The sequence below is a fragment of the Cervus elaphus genome, chromosome 15 (genome assembly GCF_910594005.1).
Source record: "Cervus elaphus chromosome 15, mCerEla1.1, whole genome shotgun sequence".
NCBI lineage: Eukaryota > Metazoa > Chordata > Mammalia > Artiodactyla > Cervidae > Cervus > Cervus elaphus.
The window spans coordinates 4,539,963-4,561,823 of NC_057829.1; the positions used below are offsets into that span (position 1 = coordinate 4,539,963).

General features: G+C 39.3%; 1 protein-coding gene across 12 annotated transcripts in view; it reads right to left on the reverse strand.

Moving 5' to 3' along the window:
- RYR2 (ryanodine receptor 2) overlaps positions 1-21,861 on the reverse strand; it is a 794,016-nt gene that overhangs the window by 501,530 nt on the left and 270,625 nt on the right. For all 12 annotated transcript variants that reach the window (XM_043925904.1, XM_043925902.1, XM_043925903.1 and 9 more), the window contains exon 3: positions 11,278-11,382. In XM_043925904.1, coding sequence (XP_043781839.1) covers positions 11,278-11,382 — 105 coding nt within the window. The remainder of the gene's footprint in view (positions 1-11,277; positions 11,383-21,861) is intronic.

A 21,861-nucleotide genomic window follows, 5' to 3' on the forward strand; every position in this document is an offset into this window, starting at 1 on the left:
CTCTTCAGGACCCCAGGGACTGTGGTCCACCAGGATCCTCAGTCCGTGGGATTTACCAGGCAAGAATACCGGAGTGGGTTGCCATTTTCTTCTCCAAGGGATCTTCCTGACCCAGGGATCGAACCTGGGTCTCCCGCACTGTAGACAGACGCTTTACCGTCTGAGCTACCAGGGAAGCCCCACAGAAAATGCAGAGCAGTAACATATTTGAAATGATGAACAATATCAAGTGTTTAAGTAAACTTCATTTTTCTTCCCAGTGAATCATTAGTCCATTCATCTGAGTAACTTATTTTTAATAATGTGCAGAACACAATCTATCTTATATGAACCACAAGCAAGATGTGCCAACCCTTACTTTTTCCTTCACACTACTCCAATTCACTTTAATGAAGAGAAAGCAAATTGAAAAATAATCAATATGAAAATAAAACTCAACCAGAGGAGATACAACATTAATTATTAATTTTTGATCCTTGGCCTACTGGCCCAAGAGCATGAACAAGTAAGTCTTTCAGATATAGTGAACATGTACCATAAATACAAGAGAAATATTGGGCACCGCTTTGGAATGAAAACTCTTTAGAAAATAAAGTTTTTTTAATTTAAAATGTGTGTGAACCTATTAATTCATATGGATGTGTGTGTGTGTGTGTATGTCTGCATGTATATATACACACACATAAGATCAGTTCAGTTCAGTTCAGTTCAGTCGCTCAGTCGTGTCTGACTCTTTGTGACCCCATGAAATTCAGCACACCAGGGCTCCCTGTCCATCACCAACTCCCAGAGTTTACTCAAACTCATGTCCATAGAGTCAGTGATGCCATCCAGTCATCTCATCCTCTGTCCTCCCCTTCTCCTCCTGCTCCCAATCCCTCCCAGCATCAAGTCTTTTCCAATGAGTCAACTCTTCGCATCAGGTGGCCAAAGTCCTGGAGTTTCAGCTTCAGCATCAGTCCTTCCAATGAACACCCAGGACTGATCTCCTTCAGGATGGACTGGTTGGATCTCCTTGCAGTCCAAAGAACTCTCAAGAGTCTTCTCCAACACCACACTTCAAAAGCATCAATTCTTCGGTGCTCAGCTTTCTTCACAGTCCAACTCTCACATCCACACATGACTACTGGAAAAACCATAGCCTCGACTAGACAAACTTTTGTTGGCAAAGTAATGTCTCTGCTTTTTAATATGCTATCTAGGTTGGTCATAACTTTCCTTCCAAGGAGTAAGTGTCTTTTAATTTCATGGTTACAATCACATTCTGCAGTGATTTTGGAGCCCAAAAAAATAAAGTCTGACACTGTTTCCACTGTTTCCCCATCTATTTCCCATAAAGTGATGGGACCAGATGCCATGATCTTAGTTTTCTGAATGTTGAGCTTTAACCCAAATTTTTCACTCTCCTCCATATCGTTCATCAAGAGGCTTTTTAGTTCTTCTTCACTTTCTGCCATAAGGGTGGTGTCATCTGCAAGTCTCAGGTTATTGATATTTCTCCCAGCAATCTTGATGCCAGTTTGTGCTTCCTCTAACCCAGCGTTTCTCATGATGTACTCTGCATGTAAGTTAAATAAGCAGGGTGACAATATACAGCCTTGACGTACTCATTTTCCTATTTGGAACCAGATTGTTCTTCCATGTCCAGTTCTAACTGTTGCTTCCTGACCTGCATATAGGTTTCTCAAGAGGCAGGTCAGGTGGTCTGGTACTCCCACCTCTTTCAGAATTTTCCACCGTTTATTGTGATCCACACAGTCAAGGGCTTTGGCATAGTCAATAAAGCAGAAATAGATGTTTTTCTGGAACTCTCTTGCTTTTTCGATGATCTAGTAGATGTTGGCAATTTGATCTCTGGGTTCCTCTGCCTTTTCTAAAACCAGCTTAACATCTGAAAGTTCACGGTTCACATATTGCTGAAGCCTGGTTTGGAGAATTTTGACGATTACTTTATTAGTCTGTGAGATGAGTACAATTGTGCGGTAGTTTGAGCATTCTTTGGGATTGCCTTTCTTTGGGATTGGAATGAAAACTGACCTTTTCCAGTCCTGTGGCCACTGCTGAGTTTTCCAAAGTTGCTGGCATATTGAGTACAGCACTTTCACAGCATCAGCATCATCTTTTGGATTTGAAATAGCTCAACTGGAATTCCATCACCTCCACTAGCTTTGTTCCTAGTGATGCTTTCTAAGGCCCACTTGACTTCACATTCCAGGATGTCTGGCTCTAGGTGACTGATCACACCATCATGATTATCTGGGTCATGAAGAGCTTTTTTGTACAGTTCTTCTATATATTCTTGTCACCTCTTCTTAATAGCTTCTGCTTCTGTTAGGTCCGTACCATTTCTGTCCTATATCGAGCCCATCTTTGCATGAAATGTTCCCTTGGTATTTCTAATTTTCTTGAAGAGATCTCTAGTCTTTCCCATTCTGTTTTTTTCCTCTATTTCTTGCATTGATCACTGAGGAAGGCTTTCTTATCTCTCCTTGCTATTCTTTGGAACTCTGCATTCCAATGGGAATATCTTTCCTTCTCTCCTGTGCTTTTCACTTTTCTTCTTTTCTCAGCTATTTGTAAGGCCTCCTCAGACAGACATTTTGCTTTTTTGCATTTCTTTTCCATGGGGTCTTGATCCCTATCTCCTGTACAATGTCACGAACCTCCATCTATACGTCATCAGGCATTCTATCAGATCTAGTCCCTTAAATCTGTTTCTCACTTCCACTGTATAGTCATAAGAGATTTGATTTGGGTAATACCTGAATGGTCTAGTGGTTTTCCCTACTTTCTTCAATTTACGTCTGAATTTTCCAGTAAGGAGTTCTTGATCTGAGCCACAGTCAGCTCCCGGTCTTATTTTTGCTAACTGTATAGAAATTCTCCATCTTTGGCTGCAAAGAATATAATTAATCTGATTTCAGTGTTGATCATCTGGTGATGTCCATGTGTAGAGTCTTCTCTTGTGTTGTTGGAAGAGGGTGTTTGCTATGACCAGTGCATTCTCTTGGCAAAACTCCATTAGCCTTTGCCCTGCTTCATTCCATACTCCAAGGCCAAATTTTCCTGTTCTTCCAGGTGTTTCTTGACTTCCTACTTTTGCATTCCAGTCCCCTATAATGAAAAGGACATCTTTTTTGGGGCGTTAGTTCTAAAAGGTCTTGTAGGTCTTCATAGAACCGTTCAACTTCAGCTTCTTCAGCATTACTGGTTGGGGCATAGGTTTGGATTGCCGTAATATTGAATGGTTTGTCTTGGAAACAAACAGAGATCATTCTGTCGTTTTTCAGATTGCATCCAAGTACTGCATTTTGGACTCTTTTGTTGACCATAATGGCTACTCCATTTCTTCTAAGGGATTCCTGACCACAGTAGTAGATATAATGGTCATCTGAATTAAATTCACCCATTCCAGTCCATTTGGTTCGCTGACTCCTAAAATGTCGACATTCACTCTTGCCATCTCCTGTTTGACCACTTCCAATTTGCCTTGATTCATGGACCTAACATTCCAGGTTCCTATGCAATACTGCTCTTTACAGCATCAGACCTTGCTTCTATCACCAGTCACATCCACAACTGGGTATTGTTTTTGCTTTGGCTCCATCCATTCTTTCTTTCTGGAGTTATTTCTCCACTGATCTGCAGTAGGTGTCCAATATTGGGCACCTACCGACCTGGGGAGTTCCTCTTTCAGTATCCTACCAATTTGCCTTTTCCTACTGTTCATGGGGTTCTCAAGGCAAGAATTCTGAAGTGGTTTTCCATTCCCTCCTCCAGTGGACCACATTCTGTCAGACCTCTCCACCATGACCCAACCGTCTTGGGTGGCCCCACACGGCATGGCTTAGTTTCACTGAGTTAGACAAGACTGTGGTCCTGTGATCAGATTGGCTAGTTTTCTGTGCTTATGGTTTCAGTCTGTCTGCCCTCTGATGCCCTCTCGCAACACCTACCATCTTACTTAGGTTTCTCTTACCTTGCACGTGGGGTCTCTCTTCACGTCTGCTCCAGCAAAGCGCAGCCGCTGCTCCTCACCATGGACGAGGGCTATCTTCTCACGGCCGCCCCTCCTGACCTTGATCGTGGAGTAGCTCCTCTCGCCTCTCCTGACATTAATATTGATTGGTTTGCAGGAAAGCCAGGCTATGAAACCAAATCATACTTTTAAGTCCTTATTCAACTAGATATCTCTGATTCTCATCTCATCTTGTCAACATCTTACTTAAACTGTCTTTCCATGATGTAGAAGGGCAAATAGTGGCACCTCAAGGCCATCTGCATCCTAAACACAGAAACTATGAATATGTAACATTACTGGCTTTGAAGATGAAAGAGGGGCCACCACCCAAGAATAGAAGCTAGAAAAGGCAATGAAGTATAATAGATTGCTCCTTAGAGCTATCATAATTAATGTAGTCCTGCTGACACCTTGATTTTAGCCCACTGAGACTAATTTTCAGAATTCTTATCTGAAGAACCTGAAGATAATTAGTTCATGGTGTTTTAATCCATCGGGCTTGGAGCATAATTTGTTAACAACAACCAGAGAAATTAATATATATATGGCTTCTGTAGCTATTTTCTCTTGGTTTTCCCCCTATCTTCCTAGCTGTTTCTTGCCAGAGCCTTTCATGGGGTGCTCCTCCTCTTGTTCCCACTGGTTTAGTATTGATATCCTCTTAGGCTCTCCCACTGCTCTCCTCATTACATGAATACTGCATAGTAAAGAGCTAAAAAGCATAGACTTCAGACTCCAATTGACATTAATTTGTATCCTAGTTCACTTACTAAATACATAAACTTTTCAGATAATGCAGTTTTCCATTTTATATAACTTCCATTTTGTTACTTGAATCATTTTTATACGTTGATTTTTTAATTCTTCTGTTGACAGTAAACGTGTTTTCCTTGATTTCACTGAATATAGCCATAATAGCTGCTTTAAATCTTCATCTGCTAAGACTGTCTCTCTGTTGTTCTCGGTAGTCATTTATCCTGAGACTGGGTCATATTTGATTGTTTCCTAAGCAACTGTGAACTGTGTCCTGTCCTTTTATATTGTTGAGGTTCTAATATATACTGCTGAAGAACACTGATATATTTGTTTTAACAAGCAATCCACTTGGTAGGACTCAAAACACAAACTGCAAGACGCTTGGTGGCAGTGCAGATCTCAGCGCAGTAATAACGTCAGCAGTCGTAACTGAATTGACGTCTGTCCCCCGTACAGATGGCTAAGCATCAGCCAGAGACCCGGGCAGAGTTTATGCGCAAAATTTGGGTCTCCCTCTCTCTGGATTTCTCTTCTCCAGAACTACTCCTTGACTTCCAAAAGGCCCTAAATATTGTCTTCGGAGAGACTGTGCTTGTTCTTTCAAAGTTTTAGCAACCACAATCTTCAGGGTAAAAATCTTAAAAGTGTAAAACAAATCTGCCCCAATTCCATTTTCCAAGTCTGACTCCTCTCCAGAATCTTCCTGCTTTTGTTCAACTCTCTGGAACCCTCAGGTAATTGCTGTTGGTTTTGCTTTTATTATTTGGACCAAATATTTGGTCTGGAGAAGACATGTGCATTCCGAAGGCAAATAGAGTAACAATAAGATATGGGCTTCCCAGGTGGTGCTACTGGTAAAGAACTCGCCTCTCCATGCAGGAGACATAAGAGAGGCGGGTTCAATACCTGGGTCTTGAAGATCCCCTGGAGGAGGGCATGGCAACCCATTTCAGTACTCTTGCCTGGAGAATCCCATGGACAGAGGAGCTTGGAGGACTACAGTCCATATGCTCACAGAGAGTCGGACATGACTGAAGTGACCTAGCATGCATTCAACAGCATGGCTATAGAGTGCTTCCTATGTGCTATGAATGTTCTATACACTTCACATTAACTTATTAGATTCTCACAATACAATGGGAGGACGTTATTATTTGCCCCCACTTTACAGACGAGAAAACGGAGGTACAGAAAGTTTAAGCAGTTTTCCGAAGATTACCAGAAATTTAACTCATGAAGTTTCTCTATCATCTATATGCCAATCACTATGGAACACGGCACACAGCTTGAACTTCAACTTCTGCTCTTGCATTTATATAAAATGATCTTAAATACAATCACTTGCCTGAAATTAGTACTTCATTGTTTGATAAATGTATTTTTAAAAAAGTGATTTATGGTGCTTTAGTGTTTATAAAATGCATTTAAAAAAACAACACCTCATTTACCAGCTAATTTAAATGGCTACTTCATGATGCATTTAGAATACTTTCAGAATCAGTTCAGTTCAGTCACTCAGTCGTGTCCGACTCTTTGTGACCCCATCAACCGCAGCACGCCAGGCCTCCCTGTCCATCACCAACTCCCGGAGTTTACCCAAAACCGATGTCCATTGAGTTGGTGATGCCATCCAACCATCTCATCCTCTGTCATCCCCTTCTCCTCCTGCCCTCAATCTTTCCCAGCATCAGGGTCTTTTGAAATGAAAAGACCCTGAACTTTCAGAATATATGCTTCTAAAAAAGCAGAGGTTTTGTTAAAAGAGTGTCACAATTGTATTAATAATCCTCCCTATTCTATAACTTCATTTTTCATAAAAACTGAAAGTGTTGGAGTCTGATATATCTCTCTATTGGTAACTAAGTCTATTGATACTGTGGCATTTTGTAACTTTAATTACAAGACTATATAATTTAGAAATATAAAACACTCTTAGGATTTTATATAAAATAATAAACCATTTCAGCAAATTGAAACATAAAAATCATATTAAGACTATCCCTGAACATGTTACATATTGTCCTCTTGGCAAGTACGTTTCTAATAGAATTCTAAAGAACAGCATAATGAGATCAAATTGTTCCCTAGAGAAAATATTTAAGTGACTTTTATATTAATAGCTTTAATATTATTTCCATTTGTCTTAGAAATTATGTAGTAATAGAAAGTCTAAAGAAAATTCAAAAGAATGCCAAGTTCCACAAACTCAATCCCTTCCTTCTGCTAATACCACAATTATATCTACTATTTAATGATAACACACATCATATGGCACTATAATTGTCCTTCTATTCTTGCATTAGACTGTGAATCCATTAATGGCGAAACTCACTTGTTATTCACCTTTCTATCCACAGGGTTTATAAAGCATATCTTCTAAATATTCACAGTTTGCATTAAATATATGAATGATTAGAACTGACTTATTCATACTAAGCAATATTTATAATTCCATTGCAACTTTATAGATATTTAAAGCATTATTTGTAATTTAAATTATAGGAAGCTACCAAAAAAACTCCACCAATTACCTATCGTAATGAGGAAAATATGACATGAATGAATGATACTAATCAGAACCATTGAAATTAAAAATTGTAATCTCTTTCCCCACCAAAAAGTAGGACACAAGGGACAAATACTGTTTTTAGTTTTTGTTTCTTGGTTCAAGCTACTAATAATCTAACAATAAGGCACCAATAGTCAAGAGGCTACAAGCAAAAGTTAAAAGGGACAGGACCCTACAATTCTCCTGCTGCTGCCGCTTCAGTCGTGTCTGACTCTGGGCAACCCCATAGACGGCAGCCCACCAGGCTCCCCGCTCCCTGGGATTCTCCAGGCAAGAGTACTGGAGTGGGTTGCCACTGCCTTCTACAATTCTCCTAGAAACAGCTAAACCAAAAGAGAGAAAGGACAGTCAATGTTATTTTTGTATATACCCTTCTAAACAGTAATACAAGTAAGTCACTTAATATATTCATGGTGTTAAAACAAAAGCAAGGCATTGTCAACAAGTGATAACTATTAAAAACAGTATTTGAAAAAAAATTATCAATAAATTTCACAGATTGCAAAACAAAAGCCCTTTCCACTATACTGTCTCACTTCTCAATTCATATCTGTGTTTCTATGAAATGGAATCCTAAGTTAAACTAGATATTACAAAAATAAACTTGAATGGAGAAAGGGCTCCTTGAAAATGCTTCTGAATTAAGGTATAATGAAACAAATGGCCAAAAGCATAGGATCATCTAAATTATTAAACTTTATTAACTAGAACACACACACAAACAAGCAAATACTATCACTGACTTATACATTATAATTTAAAAATCATAAAAAATCATCAGATTTAGTGATTATTAAATGATATCATATATTGAGCATCCATATAACAGGGGCTGTTTTTATTGTTTTACTTATTCCTTTTCTCATACTTATATACGTCTTTGACTGAACTGCTACTAATCCCTGAGTGTCTTTTCCCTGGCCTTGGCAGTTTGCTTCTCTGCAACTGCTAGTTCAGGAACCCCTCCCCCCTCCCTCCAGTATCCCAGCCAGCCAGTTCTCGCCTGTGATCCTGCCAGTTTGATGATGGCACAGTAAGGCTAAAATATAGTCAGTGATATTGTTTGCTTATTTGTGTGTGTGATCTAGTTAATAAGATTTAATAATTTAGATGGTCCTATGCTTTTGGCCATTTGTTTCATTATACCTGAATTAATTCAGAAGCATTTTCAATGAACATTTTCTCCATTCAGTTTTATTCTGTAATGTCTAATTTAATTTAGGACTCCATTTCACAGAAGCACAGATATAAAGTGAGAAATGACACAGGATAGTAGAAGGGCTTTGGTTTTGCAATCTGTGAAATTTATTGATAATTCTTTTTTTCAAATACTATTTTTCACTAAACTTGATGACCGGGGCTTCCCAGGTAGCACCAGTGGTAAAGAACCCGCCTGCCAATGCAGGAGATGTAAGAGATGCAGGTTCCATCCCTGGGTGGGGAAGATCCCCTGGAGAAGGGCATGGCAACCCACTCCAGTATTCTTGCCTGGAGAATCCATGGGCAGAGGAGCGTGGCAGGCTACAGTCCATGGGTTCACACAGAGTCGGACACAACTGAAGCAACTCAGCACGCACAAACCTGATGATAAAGACTGACCTTCCTTAAGGCCACAGAGTAAATATGTGGCACAACTGGTATTCTTAACCAGTTCTCAAATTCTAGAAAACCTAGCTTTTAGCCCTATGCTATATCAACAATATGCAAAATAAATCTGAAGAATGAGAGGAGATAGACAGAAGTGGATCCAGAAGTAGACTAGTGATCCAGAGCCACCTAAAAGCTGGGGGCAGGGAACAAAAAATAACAGAAGCAAGGAATTGATGCCTGTGCCAAACTAGTTATGAAATATTTTGAATATCACTCTTACATCTCCTGCATTGGCAGCCAGGTTCTTTACCACTAGCGCGATCTGGGTAGTCCAAACATCACTCCCAGGTACAGTCAAAACTCTCCTGTAGTCTAAGAGAGCATTTTCTTTCCCCCAAATATAATATCCTCTGAGTCACTTGGACAGTGGTTCTTCCTAGTCTGAAAGTGAGATTTGGCTCAATGAAATATTTTCCTTTTCTGAAGCTGTTTTTTCTCAATTTCTCATTTAAGAATTAATGTCTAATGGTAGCTACACTGGGCTTTATAAATGATGTTCCACATATCACATAAATTATCACTTTATCTCTGACAGAAGCTTTCTAGATGGAGCACAACTGAAAATTAAGCTAAATAAATGTATTTGGGGGGGCAGAAATTCTAACTAATAAGTATCTTCAATAAGTCCAAAAATGGTATTTTCAACACTTTCTATATACACAGAAAATTTGAGAGCTTGCCTAATCCATTGCCCAAATTCCGGGGAGATAAAACCTCTTATCAAGAGTTTAAATTTAGAAAAAGCAGCTTAGCAATATGAAAAATTTATGGTGATTTCATCATAAGTTGGTATCTACAAAGATAAGTGAAATGACAATACACACTTTTCTAGATGGTCATGCAAAAGAAAAAGAATTTTCCTTCATAAAGACAGATTGGAATTTCAAAGCAGATATGCCTCAGTGATGTTTTAAACTCAAGAGGGGTTGGTTATTCCAGGTAGAAAGGAAACTAGTTGAATTGAGAAAGGCTTTATTCCTCTTTAATTCAATCCTACTCCAAAAGCACTGCATTAATTTACACAAAAACAATTTTTTAAACTTCACGTAGTTTAATACTATAATTTCAAACTGTTGTAACCAAAAGTGTACTTGAAAAATTAAAATATGCGTGACATAGTTGGATCTTTTAAAAAATAAATCTAATAAATTTATTAGATTAATTTAGATTAATAAATCTAAAAATAAATCTAATAAAAATATCAAAAATAATTTGATATTATTCTAATATCAAATAAAAATCACTAAAGTATCTCTTCCATATATACATATATGTGATATAGTACTACAATTTTAAATTAATTTAAAATTAATGCACAAAGCAATTAAAGTCCTAACCTCTGTGACACTAAAATTTAAAAAACTACAAGGCTAACGAAAATACATTACATCAGAATTGATCATTCATTTTCTATTAAATAGTATATTATCATTTTTTAATCTCATTACTTATCCAAACCACAGCAATGATTAACAACAAAAACAGCAACACATGGACCAATAATGGCAAATAAAAATGTTCAGTTTCATTCCTGGAAATAGTATAGTTTATTAAAATATATACCACAGTAATTATAGCAACAAGCAAATGAATAAACAAGAAACAAAAATTTGACCAATCACCCTCCTGCTAAACTCTAAAATTTAATGAATCAGCTAAGAATGGGTAGTAGCCCAGAAATCACTCAACATAAAATGGAATATAATTTAAATTACCAAATAAGCTTTCAAAGAAAAGTGTCTGCATTTGGCGACAGAATAAAAATCTCAATTTTCAGAAGAAAATGATTAGCTATTTGCATAATTACAACTGATTAAAGTTGTAACACCATAATTTCGTTACTTCAAATATATGAGTGCCATGAAATTTTACTTGCCATAAGGAAGCTTAGAACAGAGTCACATGGTTGGAGGCATTTGAAATGAAATAAAGATTAATAACAGCCATGCATAAAGCAATTAATTGAAAGAGTCAAAGTAACAGCTCTGAAAATGTAAGAAAGCACAGAAATGCTCAAAGAAAGAGATTCTGCTTTAACTATTGAAGTAAGCATGAGGTTCAAGGACACAGATTACCCTGAGGATGGATTTTTTTTTTTTAAGTTATTTAAGACATCAACAGATCTCCTGGATAGAGCAGAAAGGCAAACTTAAGAAAATCACAACTAAATGGCATTGACTTATTTCAGTCAAAAGAACATCTCCAAAACCTGTGAAGAAATAATTTATATAATAGCTGAGTTCTTTAACATACTGCCAGCCTACATAAATTAAGTACTTGCCCCTTCAGACTTTTCCACAGTGTTAGCCAGCATCTCCTGCAAGGCCCGGACAGACAGGGACTGCTCCAGCACGAAGGTGCAGATGGAGAGGTCTGGAGGGACATTCTGTGTGGAAAGAGGGAAAGCCATTATCACCATCACCTTCACCATCACCATCACCTTCACCATCACCATCATCACCACCTTCACCTTCACCATCATCTTCACCATCACCATCATCACCACCTTCACCATCACCATCACCTTCACCATCACCATCATCACCACCTTCACCATCACCATCACCTTCACCATCACCATCACCTTCACCATCACCATCACCTTCACCATCACCATCACCTTCACCATCATCTTCACCATCACCTTCACCATCATCATCACCATCACCTTCACCATCACCATCACCTTCACCATCATCATCACCATCACCATCACCATCATCACCATCATCATCACCTTCACCTTCAATCATCCAGACCCAAACTTACCTTATGATACTTCAGCTTCATTCACAGAAAGAAAGAATACTTGTCAGTTCTCTGACATGAGCTCCCAAATCATCCAAATATACTCTCTGTACCACCCACACTTAAACCGTGTTTTAACTAGTGGATACCTATAGCTACCATTTACTGAGTGCCTACTCTGGTTAGGCACTGCACTCGAAGCTTTATCAATAACACTTGTTGTCATCTACGATAATGTGACTGTGTGGATAAGAAACTAGAGAAGTTACATTACTTTTCCAAGTCACAATTACTAGATTTTTCAAGCTGGGACCAAAAAGCCAGACTTCTCTGACGCTCAAGCATTCATTTCTAATTTGCCAAGCAGTTCGCTGATAAAAACTAAAAGGACAGAAAAACACTTCACTCAGTAGTGAAGTTAAGCAAATATAAAATTGAATTGGTATAAAATATTCATTTACATAGACTTGTTCTTATCCACAAAGATAACAATTACCCTGTCTTACTGAAGTTGGATATCATATCTAGCTTCTAACTTTGTATGCAACAGTTTGACTTTTATTTGGTGTGTATGTATTGCTTTATTTGGTCAATCATCCTTTTTTTCTATTTCCTTCCATAAACTTCCACTTCAATCAAGTAATAACCCCATAAATTCTGAGAAGGAGACAAACAACACAGAATGGGAAGTGACTGCCAAGTTAGACAGTACTATCCCAATCAGGAATAAATATGTTATCATCCAGGCATGCTTCTGTTTTAGATAAGCAGGATCCAGTAGGCAATGCAGCTGTTCAATTCAGATGCTCAATCTACCATTTTCTTAACAGAAGAACATTATAAATACATTAAATACAAAACAAAAGCAAGAATATGTCTTCCTAAAAAGAATATTATGAGGATAAATTGATAACCTAATTCAGTGCCTCAAAATTACAATTTACAGTGTTGAAGCATGTATTAAATTGAATCACTACCAATAAAAATATCCTTATCAGCAGAGAATGATGTTTTAAGGTTTCAAGGAAAGATTAAGTACTAGGGTTCTAGGAGTTTAAATTATTTTATGGAAAAAAGAAACATAATTACTAGGTTTACTCATACCCCACAAGCCTTGTTGGCATCCATGTTTTGCTTTTGAATGAACTTTTCTGAATTCCTCTATCCCTTTACCACATGTTTCTGTGCACCTCCCTTCCAGCCCAACTTCCTTTCATTTCTCCTCAGACTGTCTCAGCTGGTAGCCAAAAGAATCTCTCAAATCTGGGTGCAGCCACTGCTTTTATACTCCGCAGTAGTTGAAAGAAGTTTTCCTCACTGAGGTATGGGGAAGTCATTCTGGTTTATACAACATTTGGCTTGAACTTTATTTTAACCAGAACAGCTTGTCTTCTGGTCTATCAAACAGGCATTGTACATCTGCTTTAAGCATTTTTAAAAATTGCATTTACCAGACTGCTTAGATAAGGATAAACGTCCATTTTGAAGACAGAGATAAATGTAACCACTTCTACATTCCTAACGCTAGTACTCCTTCAGTGACGAGCTTTGTGGCCCAGACACCAAGGTTCATGCTGACTTGCTGTGTTTGTGCTAATCATTCTCTTAAGAAACCTAGAAGGGTTGTGTCCCCTGTCATATTTGGTGTTTGTCTTTTGTTCTGACAAGACATAAAACTGTGGTTCAGGCATTCAAAATGGGGCTAGTTGGCCACTGTGGATGTGATTTTAGACACATTCCTGTGTTACTGAGAACGTGAATTTTCTGAACTGTATCAGATTCAGGATGCCAGCAGTCATGGTCAAAACAAGATCTATTGGGAGCAGCCAGCCGCACCTTTACGGGCTCATGGTCTCCTCTTGTAACCATTCAACCATTCCAGACCTTAACCAATCCTGGTTTAACATGCACCCTTACTTTTTGCCAGTCCAATTATAACTGACAAACAACTTATGTAATTTTGCAGGTTTTGCCTATATAAGCCTCCCCTACTTTGTAGTCTAGCAGAAGACAGTTCAGATGCTTCTTGAATCTATGGCTTCCAAGCTATAGTCCTCAGTGTAACTCAACTAAAACTCTTATCTACCTCTGTCATGGACTGTTTGCTGATTATTTCCATTGACAGCAGTCAGCTAGACAAGGGTTTTCTTTCCAAAAATCCTCAGATGAAAGACTGGAAGCTAGGAAACAGACTCCTTTCCACCCTGAAATTCAGGATAAGGTCTTTTAAATTTAATATTCTCAGTTCTAGCTATATTAATAACAATTTATCACACTGAAACAAATGCTACTGGAAAAAACTGATTATTCATTCCATTCATATCCACTTAAACTCTGAGAGTTTGGAAGCTACACTTTGACAAAATAGCACTGATAGAGAACTATGTTAAGAAATGGTGTGCTGGGGAACTAATGTCACAAAAAAAAACAAAAAAAAAGGTCTAGATTTGCCCATTTCTGTGGTGTAAATACTCCAATGATGGCTGATTTCAAAGTATCAAAGTTTACTAATCAGCTCATAAACTTGCTAAATATGTAATAATCAGCTCTCAGAAATCTGCAAAAGCCATTGCCAACATACCACTGAACTGATTTCAGACACATACTTATGAATTGCTTTAGAATCAGTATATTATTTAAAAAAAAAGAATCAGTATATTATAATAGTCAAAAGACTGGATTCTATAAACAGACACCCAAAGCTAAAATCTAGGCCTTACTACTTAGGAGCTCTTAACTTTTATAATCTTTAATTTTCTTCCCTGAGAAATTGGACAGTAATTATATCATCCTCACAGGGATGCTGTGAAAAAATAAACGAGATAATCTAAGTAAAAAGCTTATCGTAGAGTCAACACCATAACAAGAACACAAGATAAGTGAGCTACTGCCATTAGCTTTGCATATCATCATTTCTCCCCATTTATGAAGCACCACTCATTTCTTAAAATCGGTTCTTAAGTGAATTCTACTTTAGAGAAATAGTGTTTGAAAACACAAAGTATTAACTATGCACCTGTTCATAACACCTAAAGTGTTCCAGTATTTTCAAGAAAAGGCACTTTCTGGTCATATTGAAAAGTTTACTTCTTGGGTATATTTAAATTGTTTCCTGTTTCACTTTAATCAAAATGTTAAAGTATGAATCACTGAAATATCTTAAATTTATTTTAAAGATACTTGAAAATCACATGAATTTGAAATGAAATAATCCTGCCAACCAAATTCATATTTTTAGACTGGCATGCTCATAACAGATAGCGAGAGTTAACAGGAATAAATGAACAGACAATCAGCAAAGGAAGTTCTTTCTCACAAACTCTAGCCTTTTCTTGCTTTGGAGCCATCTCTCTGTCTCTCTGTCTCTCTCTCTCTCTCTCTGCCTCCCCCCACAACTCCCCATCAAAACACACAGCTGGAACAGAAAGGCTGAGCAGTGTAGAACCAAAAAATGTTTACCCCTTACAGGAAAACTTTGAACAACACAAACCAGAGCTTTGCATGGTTATCTGTTTCTTTTGCTCTGAAGAAAAATGGTATGGTTGCTTTAGGCAAAGGAATCATCACCAAAACTTGTATAATTTTTAAAGTAAACTACTTAAAATATTCCTTCATTTAGATGTATATTTCTTCAAATAACCCTGAAGTTTTTAAATCATACTATAACATTTATATTAAGACCTTTTCCCACTTCCCCAAAATGAAGTTGTCAGAGGAAAATAAACAGTCTCACCCATGAATTAAAGACCAACTATATGGCCCCAAATCAAAATGACTCCTAACATCAAGCACAAGAGATAAAGTATAACAGTCAATGTATCTGTACTGGAAATGTCAACTCACAAGCATTTGCAAGTCACCATCTTTTCCTTAGTCTTCTTTTTTTTTTTTTTGACTCACATCTAATTACTGAGAAAATTAATTTTTAGAACTTCAATTTTAAAGAACTTTACTTACCCTTTCAATGAGTATGCTCCCAAAGCATAAAAGAAATCCTTATGCAACATATGCTTTACCTTCTAGGTGCTTCAAAACAGACCACATGGGAACATGAAATAGAAATACCACTCCGTCTGTACACCTACCTGCCTCTTAACCATTACATTTACTTGTCATACAAAATTAAACCAGAGAAAAGTATATACTTCAGTCTGTCTTAATGTCTGTCTAGGTTGCCCAGAACCCAAAGTAGGCAGACAGTAGGTTCATAATGCTTTTCATCTAGAGACAAGATCAATTTAATCAGGATAGGTGTTCTTTGCCAAAAGTAACAAACCTAAAGCAAGCAGCATGGCTATATAACTTTTATTCTTTTTCTTTTTTTTTTTTTTTCTGTTTTAGTCTGTTTATTTTCAGGCTTTTGGGAGACACAGGCTATGGCAAATTCTTGTTGTGATTTTGCTTCTATCAATATTCTTTTTTTTTTCAGTGGGTTTTGTCATACATTGATATGAATCAGCCATAGAGTTACACATATTCCCCATCCCGACCCCCCTTCCCACCTCTCTCTCCACCCGATTCCTCTGGGTCTTCCCAGTGCACCAGGCCTGATCACTTGTCTCATGCATCCCACCTGGGCTGGTGATCTGTTTCACCATAGATAATATACATGCTGTTCTTTCGAAACATCCCACCCTCACCTTCTCCCACAGAGTTCAAAAGTCTGTTCTGTACTTCTGTGTCTCTTTTTCTGTTATTCTTTTTAAAACACAAACTGGTCCCCATTCTCCTCCGCCTGACAAATTATTACCTGATCTTTGGGGAGAGAAATAATTTCCAAGAATAACCACAACAGAGCATCTGGCTTTGCTGGCACTGGAGAGTGAATATAAAATCAATTAGGTTTTCAACTGAGGTACCCATCAAACCATTTGGCAGCCACAGATGTATCTGCCTAACTCACTCACAAGCCTTGAGAAACATGTCGCTGCCTTGACTTAACTGTAACCAATAATTTGGGACTAAATAAGCCACTGTAGGGGGCTTCCCAGGTAGCTCAGCAGGTAAAGAATCTGCCTGTAATGCAGCAGACACAGGAAACACAGGTTCCATCCCTGGGTCGGGAAGATCTCCTGGAGAAGAGAATGGCAACCCACTCCAGTATTCTTGCCTGGAGAACCCCATGGTCAAAGGAGCCTGGTGGGCTACAGTTCAGAGTCTCAGAGAGTCGGACACAACCAAAGCAACCGAGTGATGGCCACTATAGACCTCTTTTGTTATCACCATGTACAAACTGCATGCTAACAAACCACTCCATTTGAAGACCTTGATTCCTTTGCTTATATTTTCTTCCTTAGTGTGAAATATCCAACTCCAGGTCTCCATCAGTGGAAAACAATAAAATCAAATATAAAAGCCTTTTTGGTGAAAATTAAAATACTGATTTTTAAAAATAAATTCTCTATTTCCAAACTTAATTGTTCATAAACTCCCTTCTACATAGGAATTGGATGGGCCTTTGGATGTTTATCTTTCCAAGCCTTTTTCTAACGTTTACATACAACTGTATGTCCACACAGAAGGACACAGAAGGGGGACCTTCTCAGTGCCCGGTTGTTGAGAATCTGCCTTGCAGTACAGGAGGTGCGGGTTCGATTCCTGGTTGGGGAACGAAGATCCCACATGTTGTGGAGCAACCGAGCAGACCCCACAGCTACTGAGAGCACATGCCACAACTAGACAGCCCATGGGCCATAACTAGAGTTCCTGCACCACGACGAAAGATCCCTCACAATGCAGCAAAGACCCCTGTGGTGGAACTAAGAAACTAACACCTGATGCAGCCAAATAAACAATGTTTTGGTTTTTTTTTAATAAAATTCTTAACAAGATGGGAATACCAGACCACCTTCGAGCCTCCTGTGAAACCTGTATGCAGGTCATGAAGCAACAGTTAGAACCAAACATGGAACAATGGACTGGTTCCAAGTTGGGAAAAGAGTACATCAAGGCTGTATATTGTCACCCTGCTGATTTAACTCAGATGCAGAGGACATCATGTGAAATGCCAAGCTGGATGAAGCACAGCTGGAATCAAGATTGCAGGGAGAAATATCAATAACTTCAGACAGGCAGATGACACCACCCTTATGGCAGAAAGCAAAGAGGAATTAAAGGGTCTCATGAAGAAGATGAAAGAGGAGATTGAAAAAGATGGCTTAAAATTCAGCATTCAAAAAATGAAGATCATGGCATTTGGTCCCATCACTTCATGGCAAATGGATGGGGAAACAATGGAAACAGTGACAGACTTTATTTTATTGGGCTCCAAAATCAATGTGGATGATAACTGCAGCCATGAAATCAAACGATGCTTGCTTCTGGAGGAGGAGCCAAGATTGCGGAGGAGTAGGAAGGGGAGACCACTTTCTCTCCTACAAATTCATCAAAAGAATATCTGAACGCAGAGCAAACTTCACAAAACAACTTCTGATTGCTAGCTGAGGTCATCAGGCGCCCAGAAAAGCAGCCCATTGTCTTCAAAAGGAGGTAGGACAAAATATAAAAGATAAAAAGTGAGGCAAAAGAGCTAAGGACGGAGATCCGTCCCGGGAAGGGACTCTTTAGAGGACGTTTCCAGACACCGGGAAACCCTCGCACTGGTGGGCCTGGGGGAAGTGTTTGAATCTCGGAGGGCAACCTGACTGGGAGGGAAACAATAAATAAAACCCACAGATTATGAGCCTAAAAGCAACTCCCAGCAGAAAAGTACCCCAGACACCCGCATCCACCACCAGCAAGTGGGGGCGGCACAGAGAGGAGCGGGCGGCATTGCTTGGGGTAGGGTCAGGGCCTGAGTGCCCTGAGGACAATCGGAGGGAGCTTTTGTGAGTTGCCAACTCGAACTGTGAGAGAGCAAAAGAGAGAGAAAAAATTAACTGGCCCGAACACACTGCCGGCCGTTCGCAGAACAAAGGGACCGAGAAAGTCCAGAGAAGAGCTCGCAGGCTGCCGACCGGCCCAGCCCCGCCGGAGGCAGGAGCAGGTCGCGGGAGACACAGGGCGCAGGCACCGGCGCGGGCGGGGACTGGGGCTGGGGACGCGGAGGGCAGAAGGCGCGCGCACCCGACTGGCGCCTGCGGAAACTGAGACTGGGACCGCGGAAGGGAGCAGGCGCGCCGCACCCCGGGAAAGTGCGCCCGACAAGCCCCTGGCTGCCTGGACCGCTCTGACGGAGAAAGCACAAAGAGCAGGCTCAGCTTTCTATTCCGTGCTTTTGTGGAACACCCGAGGGCTGGAACCTCGCGCAGGGCGGGGCGCGCTCCATACGGAGCAGCCGGGAGCCTGAGCAGCGCAGACGGAGAAAGCAGCGTCAACCCCTCCCGGCAGCGCCAGCCCGCCCCCCGCAGGGCCAGCCCCTCCCCGCAGCGTCAGCCCCGCCCCACAGCGCCAGCCCCTCCCTGCAGTGCCAGCCCCTCCCCGCAGAGCGACGGAACTAGCTACCTGAATAAGAGTCCACCTCAGCCCGCCTGTGTCAGGGCGGAAATGAGGCTCTGAAGAGACCGGCAAACAGAAGCCAAATAAACAAAGGGAACCGCTTCAGAAGGGACCGGTGTAACAGATTAAAATCCCTGTAGAAAACATGGACTACATCGGAAGGGGCCTGTAGATATCGAGAAGCGTAAGCTGGAACGAGGAGCTATCTGAAACTGAGCCGAACCCACACTTACCGCAACAGCTCCAGAGAAACTCCTAGATATATTTTTACTTTTTTTTTTTTTAAGTAAGAAAAAAAAATTTTTATTTTTTATTTTTTCTCTTTTATTTTTTTTTAAAATTCCCTATTACTCCCCCATTACTTCTTAACTTTCATTTTCATAGATTTTTACGATTTTTTTAATTAGGAAAAATTTTTTTTTCTTTCTTTTTTTTTTCTCTTTCTTTTTTTTTTTTTTCCTTTTTCTCTATTTTTTTTTTCTCTTATTTCTTTTAAAGTCCTCTAGTACTCCTCTACTACTCCTTAATTTTCATTTTCAATACACTATAACCTTACAAAAAAAAAAAGGAAGAGAAGCCCTATTTTTAAACTGAACTTCATATATATTTCTAAAATTTTTGTGTGTGTGTTTTGGTTTTTGTTTTTAATACCGTATTTTTAAGAGTTTAACCTCTACTCTAGATTTTTAACTTTTGTTTTTCAGTATATGATATAAATTGTGAACATTTAAGAATCCAATATTCAGTTCCCATTTTTATTCAGGAGTGTATTGATTATTCTCTCCCAATCTTGACTCTCTGTTTTCTACCTCAGAATACCTCTATTTCCTCCTTTCCCCTTCTCTTCCCAATCCAATTCTGTGAATCTTTGTGGATGTCTGGGCTATGGAGAACACTCTGGGAACAGACAACTGCGTAGATCTGTCTCTCTCCTCTTGAGTCCCCCTTTTTCTCCTCCTGCTCATCTCTATCTCCCTCCTCCCTCTCCTCTTCTTCATGTAACTCTGTGAACCTCTCTGGGTGTCCCTAACAGGGGAGAATCTCTTTGCCATTAACCTAGAAGTTTTATTATCAGTGCTGTATAGTTGGAAAAGTCCTGAGACTACAGGAAGAATAAAACTGAAATCCAGAGGCAGGAGACTTAAGCCCAAAACCTGAGAACACCAGAAAACTCCTGACTACATGGAACTTTAAGTAAAAAGTGACCGTCCAAAAGCATCCATACCTACACAGAAACCAACCACCACTCAAGAGCAAATAAGTTTTAGAGCAAGACATACCACGCAAATTCTCCAGCAACACAGGAACATAGCCCTGAACGTCAACATACAGGCTGCCCAAGGTCACACCTAACACATAGACCCATCTCAAAACTCATTACTGGGCACTCCATTGCTCTCCAAAGAGAAGAAATCAAGTTCCACGCACCAGAACACCGACGCAAACTTCCCTAACCAGGAAACCTTGATAAGCCAATTGTCTAACCCCACCCACTGGATAAATCCTCCACAATAAAAAGGAACCACAGACCTCCAGAATACAGAAAGCCCACTCCAGACACAGCAATCTAAACAAGATGAAAAGGCAAAGAAATACCCAACAGGTAAAGGAACATGAAAAATGCCCACCAAGTCAAACAAAAGAGGAGGAGATAGGGAATCTACCTGAAAAAGAATTTAGAATAATGATAATAAAAATGATCCAAAATCTTGAAAACAAAATGGAATTACAGATAAATAGCCTGGAGACAAAGATTGAAAAGATGCAAGAAATGTTTAATAAAGACCTAGAAGAAATAAAAAAGAGTCAATTAAAAATGAATAATGCAATGAATGAGATCAAAAACACTCTGGAGGGAACCAAGAGTAGAATAACGGAGACAGAAGATAGGATAAGTGAGGTAGAAGATAAAATGGTGGAAATAAATGAAGCAGAGAGGAAAAAAGAAAAAAGGATCAAAAGAAATGAGGACAACCTCAGGGACCTCTGGGACAATGTGAAACGCCCCAACATTAGAATCATAGGAGTCCCAGAAGAAGAAGACAAAAAGAAAGGCCTTGAGAAAATACTCGAGGAGATAATAGCTGAAAACTTCCCAAAAATGGGGAAGGAAATAGCCACCCAAGTCCAAGAAACCCAGAGAGTCCCAAACAGGATAAACCCAAGGCGAAACACCCGAAGACACATATTAATCAAATTAACAAAGATCAAACACAAAGAACAAATACTAAAAACAGCAAGGGAGAAACAACAAATAACACACAAAGGGAGTCCCATAAGGATAACAGCTGATCTATCAATAGAAACCCTCCAGGCCAGAAGGGAATGGCAGGACATACTGAAAGTAATGAAAGAGAATAACCTACAACCTAGATTACTGTACCCAGCAAGGATCTCATTCAAATATGAAGGAGAATTCAAAAGCTTTACAGACAAGCAAAAGCTGAGAGAATTCAGCACCACCAAACCAGCTCTTCAACAAATGCTAAAGGATCTTTTCTAGACAGGAAACACAGAAAGGTTGTATAAACGTGAACCCAAAACAGCAAAGTAAATGGCAACGGGACCACACCTATCAATAATTACCTTAAATGTAAGTGAGTTAAATGCCCCAACCAAAAGACAAAGATTGGCTGAATGGATACAAAAACAAGACCCCTATATATGCTGTCTACAAGAG